At 43.5% G+C, this 14,076-nt stretch overlaps 1 protein-coding gene across 2 annotated transcripts in view; it reads left to right on the top strand.

Moving 5' to 3' along the window:
- Nucleotides 1-14,076, top strand: part of PDE6A (phosphodiesterase 6A) — a 68,966-nt gene that overhangs the window by 31,079 nt on the left and 23,811 nt on the right. For both annotated transcript variants that reach the window (XM_060006851.1, XM_060006852.1), the window contains 7 exons: nucleotides 1,421-1,487; nucleotides 5,676-5,723; nucleotides 8,279-8,428; nucleotides 9,004-9,147; nucleotides 11,048-11,113; nucleotides 11,329-11,475; nucleotides 12,369-12,476. In XM_060006851.1, the coding sequence (XP_059862834.1) occupies nucleotides 1,421-1,487; nucleotides 5,676-5,723; nucleotides 8,279-8,428; nucleotides 9,004-9,147; nucleotides 11,048-11,113; nucleotides 11,329-11,475; nucleotides 12,369-12,476 (730 nt within the window). The remainder of the gene's footprint in view (nucleotides 1-1,420; nucleotides 1,488-5,675; nucleotides 5,724-8,278; nucleotides 8,429-9,003; nucleotides 9,148-11,047; nucleotides 11,114-11,328; nucleotides 11,476-12,368; nucleotides 12,477-14,076) is intronic.

A 14,076-nucleotide genomic window follows, 5' to 3' on the forward strand; every position in this document is an offset into this window, starting at 1 on the left:
AAATAATGTATGCACATTGATTCTACCTAAAACAGGTGAAACAGGCTACAGGAAAACAGGCCACAGAAAAGCAAGAATCATAACATTGGGACAATGGTTACGTTTGGGGTTTGGGAGAAGGTTGCGAGTGGCGGGGGGTCAGGTCAGGGATTTCCAAGGTACCGACAAGGTTGTTCTTTCTTGTTTTTGTTTTTTTTTTTTTATAAATGTATTTATTTATTCTTGGCTGCTCTGGGTTTTTGTTGCTGCACACGGGCTTTTCTCTAGTTGCGGCGAGCGGGGGCTACTCCTCCTTGCTGTGCGTGGGCTTCTCATTGCGGTGGCTTCTCTTGTTGCGGAGCATGGGCTCTAGGTGCGTGGGCTTCAGTAGTTGCAGCACACGGACTCAGTAGTTGTGGCGCATGGGCTTAGTTGCTCCGCGGCATGTGGGATCTTCCTGGACCAGGGCTTGAATCTGTGTCCCCTGCATTGGCAGGCAGATTCTTAACCGCCGCGCCACCAGGGAAGTGCCAGGTATAATTTCATAGGAGTTCACTTTCAAACAACTGATGAAGTTTTTAATGCATTTTTCCATGTGTGTATATATTTTTTGCAATAAACAAGTAAAAATAATACCCCAAATTGTGATATTGCTGCGTGGGATAAATAAGTATGTAAAGCACCTAGCTTAGTGCTTGGTATGTGGTAGGAGTTCATCCTAGATGGGTTTCCCTCACTCTACATGATATTAAGCTAACTCTCTGTATGTAAGTACTAAATGGAGGGAAATGACGGCATCTCTTTTTGCTCAGCAGCCAATAGCAATCCGTTGGATGAATTTTGTCTCTTTTCTTAGGGAGTCAAACTCAGTGTGAAATTAATAAAACTGATTTATCGCTTTTTTCTCAGTGTTTACATTTGGACATTAAGATGCTTAGCTAAGATTTGGGGCTTGGTCTGGTATAGTAAGTGGGTGCTTGGAGCCACCAGAGAGAAGAAGGAGGGTAAGATCCAGTTTCAAGTTTTTAGTCCAACTGTCCCTACATCAGAAGTTACCACTGGGGGATTCCCTGGTGGCGCAGTGGTTGCGAATCCACCTGCCAGTGCAGGGGACACGGGTTCGAGCCCTGGTCTGAGAAGATCCCACATGCCACGGAGCAGCTGGGTCCATGCGCCACAACTACTGAGCCTGCACTCTGGAGCCCGTGAGCCATAACTACTGAAGCCTGTGCGCCTAGAGCCTGTGCTCCGCAGCAGGAGAAGCCATCGCACTGAGAGACCCTTGCACCGCAGCGGGGAGTGGCCCCCCCTTGCCGCAACTAGAGAAAGCCCATGCACAGCGACAAAGACCCAATGCAGCCAATAAATAAATAAATTAATTAATTAATTTAAAAAATCTATTTTAAAAAAAAGAAGTTACCACTGTCTTTGGCCTTTACAGGAATCCACCTCCGGACCATTGGGCTTTAGTGAGCGGCCTTCCCACTTATGTTGCCCAAAATGGCCTGGTAAGTAATACAATTTTGAAGGGGGAGAGTTTTGAATCAGGTGGAAAGGTGAAGGGATTTCAGATCAAGAGAGTGGGAAAAACGATGGGAAGTGTGTATCTCTAAAAGCCCGGTTCTCCCATTTCTCAATTCACTCGACGGTTGGTCCAAGGGGATGTGCAGAGAATTGACATTTGAAGAAATATGAAATACACAGAGAAAGAACCCTCAGATGGAAAGGTGCACAGTCTCAGTGACAACTAAAGATACTTACGCAAATGTCAGGGATAAAGTCACAAGTGGCTGGTCCACCAGGCTCACCACAGAACAAGTCCCAGCCTCTCATCCCAGAGACTTAGTTGCCACTCCCAACACCCCCCCAACCCCGTCCCTGCCACATTTCCAGCCCACACAACAGAGCTCAAATGCTCTATCTCCCCGCATGCCCTACCCGCTTGGGGTGCAGGGCAGAGTGACAGTATCCCCTACCCTAGAGAGAAGGGTCATAGCTGCACATCACCCCAATATTTGAGCCTGCTTATCTCTGTATCCTTCCCCAGGCACACACACTACACAGTGCTGTTCATGTATCAGGGTGTTTATTTATTGGGCATTTTCTATGTGCCAGGTGCTGTGGTTGGCTCTGGGGATACAATGATAGATGAATCAAATAGTTTCTGTTCTAAAGCTCATCGTCAAATGGGAGATATCTTTATGAACAGATACTTAGACTATAATGTGATAAGGCCAGATAGAGATGTACATGGTACATTCTATGAACACAAAGTAGGAAGCATCTAAACCAGCTTTACTTGCCAGAGTGTTTTGGTCTGAGTTTTAAAATAAATAGGGGTTAGGCAGGTGGGGCAGGAAAGGGGATTGCAGGTGGAGGAAGCAACATGGGCAAACAACTAGGGCTTGGAGGTTTGAAGCGACACAGAGTGTGCAGTTCCGTGTTGCTGGAGTATTAGGTTTGGGACAGGAAGATGGCAAGAGATGAGGCTTGAGAGGGAGGGAGGGGCCAGATCACAGTAGCCTTGGACACCAGGTCAAGAGGGTGGAACTTTAATCTACAGGCGATGGGTTTTTAAGCAAGAGGTTGGCACAATGAATTTTCATTTTAGAAAGGAAACTCTGAACGCTCCCTAGAAAATAGATCTGAAGGGACTAAGACTGGAAGCAGAGCGAAAAGTGTGTCCTTACAAACAAGAGATGAAGAACATCTCAACAAAGGGAAAGGCAGTAAAGAACACTGTCTTCATTGCTAACAGCCATGGAGTGCTTATGATAAGCCAGGCAGTGAATACATTTGCTCATTCAATACTCATGACTCAGACAGAGATGAGGTGGAGAGAGGGAGGTCAGGGCTCAGATCTAACACTGAAAGGGCTTTGGGATTGGTTGTGAGCAGAGAGGGAGGGAGAGAAGGACCAAAGCCAATTTCAGGCTTCTAGATTGGACAGATAATGCTGCCACCAGGTTTGGATGTAAGATGCTGAGATCACTTTCAGACAAGGTGCAACAGAGACTTTTTTCAGAAGCAAGTGTCCAGCAAGCAGCTAAAGAGATGACTCTGATGCTGTGGAGCAAGAGGACAGATGGAGATAGAGATTTGTGTCAACAAAAGGTAGAGATCTGTACTGACTACACTACAGACCATATGATAGTATATCTGGTCCTTGACCACTTTGCTCCTAGGAGCAGATGGTACTTGAAACCATGAGTGCGGATGAAGTCACCAGGGAGAGTGAGGGAGACTCGGGGTAGAATACTAGAGGATGCCAGCATTTAATGATTGGGTGGAGGAAGAAGAGTGTGTGAAGGAGAATCAGAAGAAAGGTTCAGAGGTGTCTGGAGTCCCAGGAGAGGGTAGTGTCATGGAAACCAAAGAAGTAGAAAGTTTCAACAAAGAGAGAGAATAACAAATGCAGCAAAAGTGATCCAGTGAGATAAGAACCAAAAACTCCCATTGGGCTTGGCATTTAGGAGGTCATTGATGGCCCTGATGAGAGCAGCCTTGGTGGCAAGGTGGAGGAAGAAACCAGCAGGTGGTCTGCTGAGGTGTGGATGGGTAATGAGAAGGTAGAAAATGCAAGAGAAGGTAGAAAATGCAAGAGAAGGAGGAGAAAACCTGATGGTCACTACAAAGACCACATTGGGCCAAGGGAGGATTGTTTTCAAGGTTGGGAGAGAACCAAGCATGCCCATGGACTGAAGCTAAAGAGCCCTCAGAGAGGTTAGAAATCAGGAGAAAACAATAGCAACTGATGGAATTGGCCCAAGGAGAAGCCAGAGGCGTGGTACAGTGGGTGGGCAGTCTTGAACAGGAGCAGGGACAGCTCATCCTCTCAGACAACAGAATGGTCTGATCTACTGGGATAGGCAGGGTCAAAGCAAGCTCACATGGTACCTTTTTGAGAACTAGAAAAAGGTGTCCCTTCTTGATGGATGAAAAGAGAAAGGCTAGGGCCATTGTTCTGAAAGTCAAGAACAGGCTGGATTTCAACTCCCAGTCACCCCCTCAGCCAGATGCCTTTGTGCAGTGCACATGCTACGCAACTGTATACAGTGACCCCATAGGCAGGACTCTGGAGGGATCAGATAAGTGTTATCTGCATGATAGGGTAAACTGGTCCAGTTTTCAGGAGAGGAATCTTGCAATATAAATACAACCAGAGCTACAGCACCTTTTACTTCTTCATTTGCTGTGAAGTTTACAGCACAAGGAAAAACTCCTTCCTGACAAAACATATATAATTGATTCAAAGATGTTTAGAGTGGTATTATTTACATTAATTAAAAAAACTGGACATAACCAAATACTGAACAAAAGGGGGCAAGAAAATGGGACACCTTACTATAAAACTACAGTCATCAAAACAGTATGGTACTGGCACAAAGAACAGGAGAGAAAGCCCAGAAATAAGCCCACACATACATCATCATACATCATTGTTGTATGATCAATTAATCTACAACAAAGGAGGCAAGAATATACAATGGAGAAGAGAAAGTCTCTTCAATAAGTGGTGCTGGGAAAACTGGACAGCTACATCTAAAAGAATGAAATTAAAACATTCTCTAAAACCATATACAGAAATAAACTCTAAATGGTTTACAGACCTAAATGTAAGATCAGACACTATAAAACTCCTAGAGGAAAACATAGGCAGAACACTCTCTGACATAAATCGCAGCAAGATCTTTTTGGATCCACCCCCTAGAGAAATGAAAATAAGAACAAAAATAAACAAATGGTACCTCATTAAACTTAAAAGCTTTTGCACAGGTAAGATAACCATAAACAAAACGAGAAGACAACACACAGAATGGGAGAAAATATTTGCAAACGAAGCGACCAACAAGGGATTAATCTCCAAAATTTACAAACAGCTCATGCAGCTCTATATCAAAAAAAAAAGACAACACAATCAACTAAATAGGCAGAAGATCTAAATAGACATCTCTCCAAAGAAGACATACAGATGGCCAAAAAGCACATGAAAAGATGCTCAATATCACTAATTATTAGAGAAATGTAAATCAAAATTACAATGAGGTATCACCTCACGCTGGTCAGAATGGCCATCATCAAAAAAAAAATGATACAAATGAACTTATATACAAAACAGAAACAGACTCACAGACTTAGAAAACAAACTTATGGTTACCAAAGGGGAAAGGTGCGGGGGGTAGGGATAAACTGGGAGGTTGGGATTAATATAGATACACTACAATATATAAAATAGACAATCAACAAGGACCTACTGTATAGCACAGGGAACTCTACTCAATACTCTGTAATAACCTATATGGGAAAAGAATCTGAAGAAGAATAGGTATATGGATATGTCTAACAAAAAAATGAATAAAAGATGAATGAGATATGAAAAAAGCTAACATTAAAAAGAAGAAAATGGGACACTATACAGCTATTAATAACAACAAATTGTAGCCTTAACTTTTTCAAAGCTTGGAAATGACTCAGAAGTGAAGCAAATGGTAAGAAGCCATGTTTATAAGGCAGATTTCCTATTTGGTAGCCTCAGTTAGTAATTCAAAACCATCTTAATCATGTCTATCTGATGAAAAGAATGTGAATGCCTTGGATAAGGACGTGATATTTCTGAAAATATCATGCCCATTGCCCTCAATGGGTAATCTATCAAGTCTAATCATAACTCCATTATTCCTCTTCATGGCTTTCAGATTTGCAACATCATGAATGCACCTGCAGAGGACTTTTTTGCATTCCAGGTAAGTTATTTTTTATTTACTCTCTCAGTCATATGATATTTTTCCCCCCAAAGAGGATTCAAATACATTAGAATCCATCTACTTTATTGGGAAGCAGTCTCAACAAAGCAAAAATGTGAGTGCAAAAAAGTCATGTGCCCATGGAAGTGGGGAGAGAGCGAATTTGGTAAATCCAAGGTCCCATTTAGTTTCAAGGTTTACACCCTTTGCTTTCTGGCCTCAGGACCTTTGCTTATGCTGTTCTCTCCCTTACTACCATCTCTTGTCCAAATCCCCTTTGCCCTTCAATGATAACCCCAAATGCTATGAAACTTCTATGAAGTTTTATTCTGCTTCCCCTGGCTGAATATCGTTTCTGTCTCCTTAGGATTATCATGGAATGTTGTTTAGTATTCCATTTGATTTTGTTTGTTTGTATTTTTAAAAAATGTTTGCAGAGGGCACGCTCTGGGCCAGGCATGGGCACGATGCTACACCAGCTACAGAGGTGGACCAGACAGGCATGGTCTTTGTCTTCAGGGAGCTCACGATCATATGGGGAAAGAGGCATGTGGAGTGCTGGTCAGGACAATAGCAGAGGGACAGAGGAGGGACTCTCCCAGGGGGGGCTTGACTTCATCTGGGAAGAGTCAAGGAACGTGTCCCTGAGAAATTATGTTTGGGCAGTAAAGAAAGGAGAGAGGATTGCAGGAAAGAGAGGGCTTGTTGGAAGGAACCAGAGTAGACCAATGAGACTAAGGGGAGAGTGGCAGGATGAAACTCTAGAGAGGTAGACACAGACCAGGTCACACAGGGCCTGGAAGACCATGCCAAGGAGTTTGGCTTTCTTATTCTATTTCCCTTACATCATCTTTCATGATCCTTCCTTGTCTTTTAGATTAATTCCTCTTGGCAAAATATAGGCTTCCTTTGGTCAAAGGTCGGGGCTTATCTTTCTTAACATGTGCAGCTCTGGGTGCTCTGTCAATATTTCTTGAGTTTAGCATGCTAGGTGTATGAAAACCAAATAATGAGCAGTCAGGAAATAATTAAGAAGGAAATAAAAATGGCTCATAGCAAAATTAGTGGTTTTTTTTTTTTTTTTTACTCCTTAAATAACATTATGAAAGACCTTAGAGAGAATATCCTTCCAAGGTTAAAACCGTATGTCTTGTGTTGTCAGTGTGACAAGGCAAATTGTTGCTGAGAGTTGCTAATCTGATTATAACCACAACAGAACTTGATCTTTACCCAAGTCATCTGATTAACTGTAATTTACCCACTTTAATAAATAAAGTCTAATCTTGTTTTTAGATTCTAGTCTTCTGTCTCCAACTCTTCCTCCACAAAGTAGCCTGAGTGATTTTTAAAAGAAAAACATAAGTTGCATCAAGTAACTTTGCTCCTTAAAAATGTTTAATACTAAAAAAAAAAAAAATGTTTAATACTTTCCCATTTCACTTTTATTCACTTCCAATAAAATCTGCTTCTTTATCATGGCCTTCAGAGAGGCTGTCATAGAAAAGGTTAGGGAGAGAGCTGGGAACTTGAATTCAAGTCTCCTGACTGACAGCTCTTTGCTCTTTGGACTGTATTCTACATTCCTCTGAAATCACTCTCCTACCAGGTGCTGAGTTCAAGAGCTACTTAAATAATAATAATTATCATCTCGCCCCCTTTAAAATCTTGGAACTTTCGAGCTAGAAGATTCTCCAACTCCAGGAAGCCTTCCTTGACTTCCTTCCCTCCTCTGGCTCCCAAAGTACCTTGCAGAACTTCCCACATGCAGTGTGATTGCCTGTTTACCTTCCAGATGTGAGCAACCTGAGGACAACACCTCTGCCTCATTTTTCTTGGTTCTCCCATCTTCTAGCTCAGGTTCTTGTACATTGTAAAATACTTGATAAATCTTCAATGAATCAGTGGAAAAAAGGCTAGAAATTGTCTAGTTATCCCCATTTTATAAATGATGAAAGTGAGGCTCAGAGAGATGGGAAATGACTCACAAATGGTACCTCATGATTGACCAAGATATTTCACTTCTATTTTCTCAATTGTTCCATGAGTACATACTCTTACTACCAACCCCATCTATAAATGAGAAAATTGAGGCTCACGGAGATAAAACGACATGCCAAAAGGAACACAGAAAGGCAGGTCGGGAGGCAAAAGGTACAGGTTATATCCAGTTGACTAGTTCAAAGTCACAAGCATCACCAACATGGCCCCTTTTAAGCCAGTCCCCTGCAATTAGCTCCTGTATCTGAAAGGGAAACACTACCTCCCTGGTCTGTTTGTTTGCATCATTAGATCCCCAATACACAACTCGTTGCCTGGCACGTGATGGCCCTGACATGTTGGGGATGAAAACAGTATAGCTATCTGGCTTACGGCGCTCCCACCAGATGGGCAACCTGCTCATGGCATTTGGCGACTAAAATCATGCCAAGCCCGACAAGGTCTAACCTCTTGCCACCCCCTCAGCCAGTCAGGGTCATAATGCAGCATGAAGTCCATTACAGATGCCTCTGCAGCCTGGTACCTGAAGCAAACTTACTCTGGCTCTTCTCTTGCAGAAAGAGCCTCTGGATGAGTCCGGATGGACGATTAAAAATGTCCTTTCTATGCCAATTGTGAACAAGAAGGAAGAAATTGTTGGGGTGGCCACGTTTTACAATCGCAAAGATGGGAAACCCTTTGATGAAATGGATGAGACCCTCATGGAGGTACGGTTTTTGAGGAGGCCCCTAGACGTGGTATTCAGAGTCGGCTCACCAATGAACTTGGCTCCCAGAGCTGCATGGTGGGGCCCTTGTGTGCTGCTGCCCCAGCTCAGGAGGGATGGGAGCTCACCTTGTAGACACTTTCCTGAATCAACATTTATTCTCTTTGCTCTCCCTTCTGCACTGCAGCAGTTGTCAGAGAAATCTATATTCCCTTTTTTAAAAAATTAATAAACTTTACCTTATAGAGAAGCTTTAGGTTCCCAGCGAAATTGAGCAGAAAGTACAGAGAGTTCACTTATATCCCATGTCCCCACATACGCACAACACATTCCGTTTTTGTGAAATGATTAGACATCAGGGTGGCGTTTCATGTGTGTTAGAGCTTTATTCAAAGTGCATTCCCATCCATTATTTCATCTTATCCTAACACCATCTCTTTGAGGAGGGCAGCACACAGCTAATCAAACCCATTTTGTAGCTGAGCAAATGGAGGTTTACAGAGTCTTGCCCTAAGTTACAGAGGCAGGATCAAACCTGGATGTTCTGCCTCTGATTCTTCCTTTCCTTCCTTTCAGTCTTTGACTCAATTCCTAGGCTGGTCTGTCTTAAATCCTGACACTTATGAGTCAATGAACAGACTTGAAAACAGGAAGGATATTTTCCAAGACATGGTGAAATATCATGTGAAGTGTGACAATGAAGAAATCCAGAAAATCTTGGTGAGTAGTGTTTTCTTCCTGTCTCTACTCTAGAAATGGCTGCTATGGGGACAGCTGTCCCTTGCAGGGTTACCTCAGTCTTAGAACCAGACCTCGGCTTAACAGCTCTAGAAACTCCATTTTTCTCTGTGCTCAGGGCTAACATGGTACTAGAGATGGAGTCACCAACCACAGTCCCTACTCTGAGAGGAAGCTCGATCTGAGAGACCAATGGACAATGGTCAGTTGCTCAGAGCCTCCCTCCATGAGGTCAGCTCACTTAGAAGACTCAATCTTTCTGAGCAAAGAAATAGTTCAGAAGGGGGTTAGATGTTTGTAGGAAGCCCTCACATAGTTTCATCACTGTACAGTATATAAGGTAATTTCACACTTATGATGCTTACAATAGCCCAGTAAGGTGGGCAGGGAAAGGATTTGGTTTTTTTGGCCGTGCCACATGGCATGTGGGGTTGTAGTTCCCTGACCAGGGATCGAACCCACGCCCCCTGCATTGGAAGCTCGGAGTCTTAACCACTGGACCGCCAGGGAAGTCCCAGGGTAAGAATTTTTACCCCCATTGTAGAGATGAAGAAATTGAGCCCCAGAAGGGGGAAGTAATTTGTCCCCAAATCACCCAGCTCGTTAAATAGGTCTCATTTAACATTCAGGATAATGAGCAAATTATCACTGTGCTGAAAGGGCTGCCTTGGGAGGTAGTGAGCACCCCATCATGAGAGGTATCTAAGCATAGGCTGAGTGATCATATATCAGGGAAGCTATAGAGGAAAATCCCACCTGGGTGGGAAATTGGATGACAGGCTTTCAAAGATATGTGAGAATCAGTGATCCACCATTCCTGGGATTTTGGTCTCAAAGAGATCAAGATTTTAGAAGTAAACAGAATTAGCCAAAAGGCATTGGATATGATGCCCAGCTGAGTTCCCAAGACTTTGGTTTATACACTGCACAAGTCGAAACAACATAAACCAATGTTTTCAGAGGGCATTTCTTAAGCTGGGAAGATACAACAAATTTGATCATTTTGATCCCAATAGCTGATAAAGCCAAAGGAGAAAACAGCCAGTATGGATGAACTGACCCATGGTTTGCTTGTCTCAGTCCATAATTTTAAGCCAAATGATGGATACGGAGACCCTATGGAGGCGTAGCTTCAGTGAACCAGTTAAAAGTTAATAGACTATACTCTAGATCAAGAAATCCGAAACCAGTTATTGGGTCCAGGTTCCCCCCTCCTGTAGCACATGGGGAAACAGGCCCAGAGAGGGAAGGAACTTGTCTCAAGTCACACAGTAAGTGAGAGGAAGAGCCAGGACCATGAGCAAGGACTCCAGACCCCCAGTCAGCGATAATAACAATATCAACAACAGCATTACTTAATTTTAGCACTTACTGTGTGATTTACTCGGTGAAATACTCGGTGATTTACATGCATTATTTAATTTAGTTGCATATATGTTTTTGGAAATGACTTTGCATAAGGGAATTCCCTGGCAGTCCAGTGGTTAGGACTCTGCGCTTCCATTGCAAGGGACATCGGTTCGATCCCTGGTCTGGGAACTAAGAACCCACGTTTAAAAAAAAAAAAAAAAAAGACTTTGCATCATCTAATTTTAACTTGCCAGTTAAGTACTTTTATTATCCCCATTTTACAAATGAGGAAATGGGAGATCCAAGCCAGTAACTGGCAGAGCTCGAATATGCACGAACGGCTCCATGGCTCCAAAGCACATGACCTTGAATTTACTTGTCAATAAATGTTGAATGACAGCCTCTCTGAGTTGGTAGCTCTGTTGCAAGAACTTTGGTGGAAGAAGAAAAAAGGAAATGGAAAAGTAGAGATACATTTAGACCTTAGATGTAGTAAACGAATTCTTTTCTCTGCTATTTCGGGCCCCGGCAGAAAACCAGAGAAGTATATGGGAAGGAGCCGTGGGAATGCGAGGAAGAAGAACTGGCTGAGATCCTGGTGAGCTGGGCAGCAGCGCTGGCCCTGACCGGTTACAAGCGCAGGGTGTGCCCCAAGCATGGGCGGGGAGTGTCTCTGCCAAGCATGACCCTTGCCACCCTGCTCTGATCCTTCCAGCGGACTCGGGATAGGGACAGGGCTTGGGTGGGGGGGATAGGAGAGGGACCCAGGAACTCTTCATGTGTCCCAGTCACTTGACTCCATGTTTCACACAGCAAGAACAGCTGCCAGATGCAGAGAAATATGAAATTAATAAATTCCACTTCAGCGACCTGCCCCTGACGGAACTGGAGCTGGTGAAATGTGGAATACAGATGTACTATGAGCTCAGGGTGGTGGATAAATTTCACATTCCTCAGGAGGTGAGGTCGAAACAAACGTTTGGTTTCCCTTTTTCTTTTCCCTGTTTCTTTTTTGCTTGCTTTAAAAAAAAAAAAACCTCAATCTGTAAACTGCCTTAAAAAGAGTGTACCCTCAGCTTTTAGGATTTAAAGCATTAGTCACATCGCACAGATGCGTCATTTATCAGAAAACAGACACATGGTTCCTCTGAACTGTGGTGTCTCTCAAGGTGGGTATTGAGGCACTGAGTTCTGAAGACTATGGATAAATGGGACGCCAAAAGCAGTCCTACAGTCAAACGGAGTGGGAAAAGTGGGTTAAATCCATTTAAACAGGACTTTTTCCCCTGCAGAATTCCTTAGGTGTGCTGTGCATCTAGGGGGACGGGGATGGACAAAAAGGTGGGGGTGGGGTATATATCGCGTGCAGAATTTCCCAGACTTCTTTGATTAAAGCAGCGGTTCTAAATGTGTTGCCCCAAAGGCACATCAGCATCACCTGAAAACGGATCAACACGGGCGCATGGGCACGCGCGCCCCCCCATCCCCCCCCCCACAAACACTCCTAGCTGTAAGGAATCAGAAACTGTTTTCGCAAGGCCTCCCCACAGCCCGGAGCGATTCAGACGTGCACTCAAGTCTGAGAACCACTGATGTAAAGACCCCTTTGATTTTTCTCCCATACAGTTCCTTTAAGCTTCTCCCAGGGCCTTGTTTCATAACCACGTCCACTGTCATAGTACCTAGCAGTCTGCAGAGTGCTCTCACAGCCTTATTGCCTCTATTGCTAGTTCCCACACGTGGTCCAGGGCGGGGGCTGGAGCATCTGGGGTTCAGCAGGCAGCATCCCCACCACCATCACCCCCAAGCCTTGGCGCAATGCTGCTTCCTCACTGATGTGCATGTGTTCGCAGGTTCTGGTGCGGTTCATGTATTCCCTGAGTAAGGGCTACCGCAGGATCACCTACCACAACTGGCGGCACGGCTTCAACGTGGGGCAGACCATGTTCTCCTTGCTGGTGGTACGACGGTGGCGGCATCTGGGCGGCGTGGTGGGTGGGACTGCGGGCGGCTGCGAGCTCCCGCCACACTGGGACGACTTCGTGCAGCTCCCCTAGCAGCAGCAGCATCATTCTTCTACTTACTGCTTTTTTTAAAAAAATGCAAAAAGAGTACATGCTTAGCATAACTGAATTCCAAGAAGAGAGAAGTATATAAAATAAAAAGTAAAAGAAAGCTACATTCTTCTCCCACCCCCAAGCCGGTATTTGGAGAAAACCATGACACAACTCCTTCAAGATTTTCTTCTAAGAAGCATCGAGACATATTTGTTAACACACACATACACAAAGTTTATTTTGTTCATAACCAATTAAATATTATTATTCTGTAACATGCTTTTTTCATTTGAAAATATATAAATATATCGATCATATTCTTTAAATATATTTTTATTGTGGTAAAATATACATAACCTAAAATTTACCATTTTAACCATTTCTAGGTGCACAATTCAGTGGCATTAAGTATGTTCACAATATTGTGCAACCATCACCACTCTCCAACTCTCAAAATTTTCCAACTTCCCAAATAGACACCCTGTCCCCATTAAACAACAATATTAATGCAGCTCCCCATTTCCCCTGTCCCCAGGCCCTGGCGACCACCATTCTACTTTTTCAGTCTCTATGAATTTGATTATAGGTATCTCACATGAGTAGAATCACACAGTATTTGTCCTTTTGTGTCTGACTTATTCCACTGAATGTTTTTTTTTAAATTTTTTATTTATTTTTTTACATCTTTATTGGAGCATAACTGCCCCACAATGGTGTGTTAGTTCCTGCATCACAACAAAGCGAATCAGCCATACATACACACAAGCCCACATATCTCCACCCTCTTGCGTCTCCCTCCCTCCCACCCTCCCTATCCCACCCCTCCAGGCGGTCACAAAGCACCGAGCTGATCTCCCTGTGCTATGCGGTTGCTTCCCACTAGCTATCTATTTTACGTTTGGTAGTGTATATATGTCCATGCCACTCTCTCGCCTTGTCACAGCTCACCCTTCCCCCTCCCCATATCCTCAAGTCCGTTCTCCAGTAGGTCTGTGTCTTTATTCCTGTCTTACCCCTAGGTTCTTCATGACATTTTTTTTTCTTAAATTCCATATACATGTGTTAGCATACGGTATTTGTCTTTCTCTTTCTGACTTACTCCATTCTGTATGACAGACTCTAGGTCCATCCACCTTATTACAAATAGCTCAATTTCGTTTCTTTTTATGGCTGAGTAATATTCCATTGTATATATGTACCACATCTTTATCCATTCATCTGATAATGGACACTTAGGTTGTTTCCATCTCCTGGCTATTGTAAATAGAGCTGCAATGAATATTTTGGTACATGACTCTTTCTGAATTATGGTTTTCTCAGGGTATATGCCCAGTAGTGGGATTGCTGGGTCATATGGTAGTTCTATTTGTAGTTTTTTAAGGGACCTCCATACTGTTCTCCATAGTGGCTGTACCAATTCACACTGCAAGAGTGTTCCCTTTTCTCCACACCCTCTCCAGCAATTACTGTTTCTAGATTTTTTGATGATGGCCATTCTGACTGG

The sequence above is a fragment of the Delphinus delphis genome, chromosome 3 (genome assembly GCF_949987515.2).
Source record: "Delphinus delphis chromosome 3, mDelDel1.2, whole genome shotgun sequence".
NCBI lineage: Eukaryota > Metazoa > Chordata > Mammalia > Artiodactyla > Delphinidae > Delphinus > Delphinus delphis.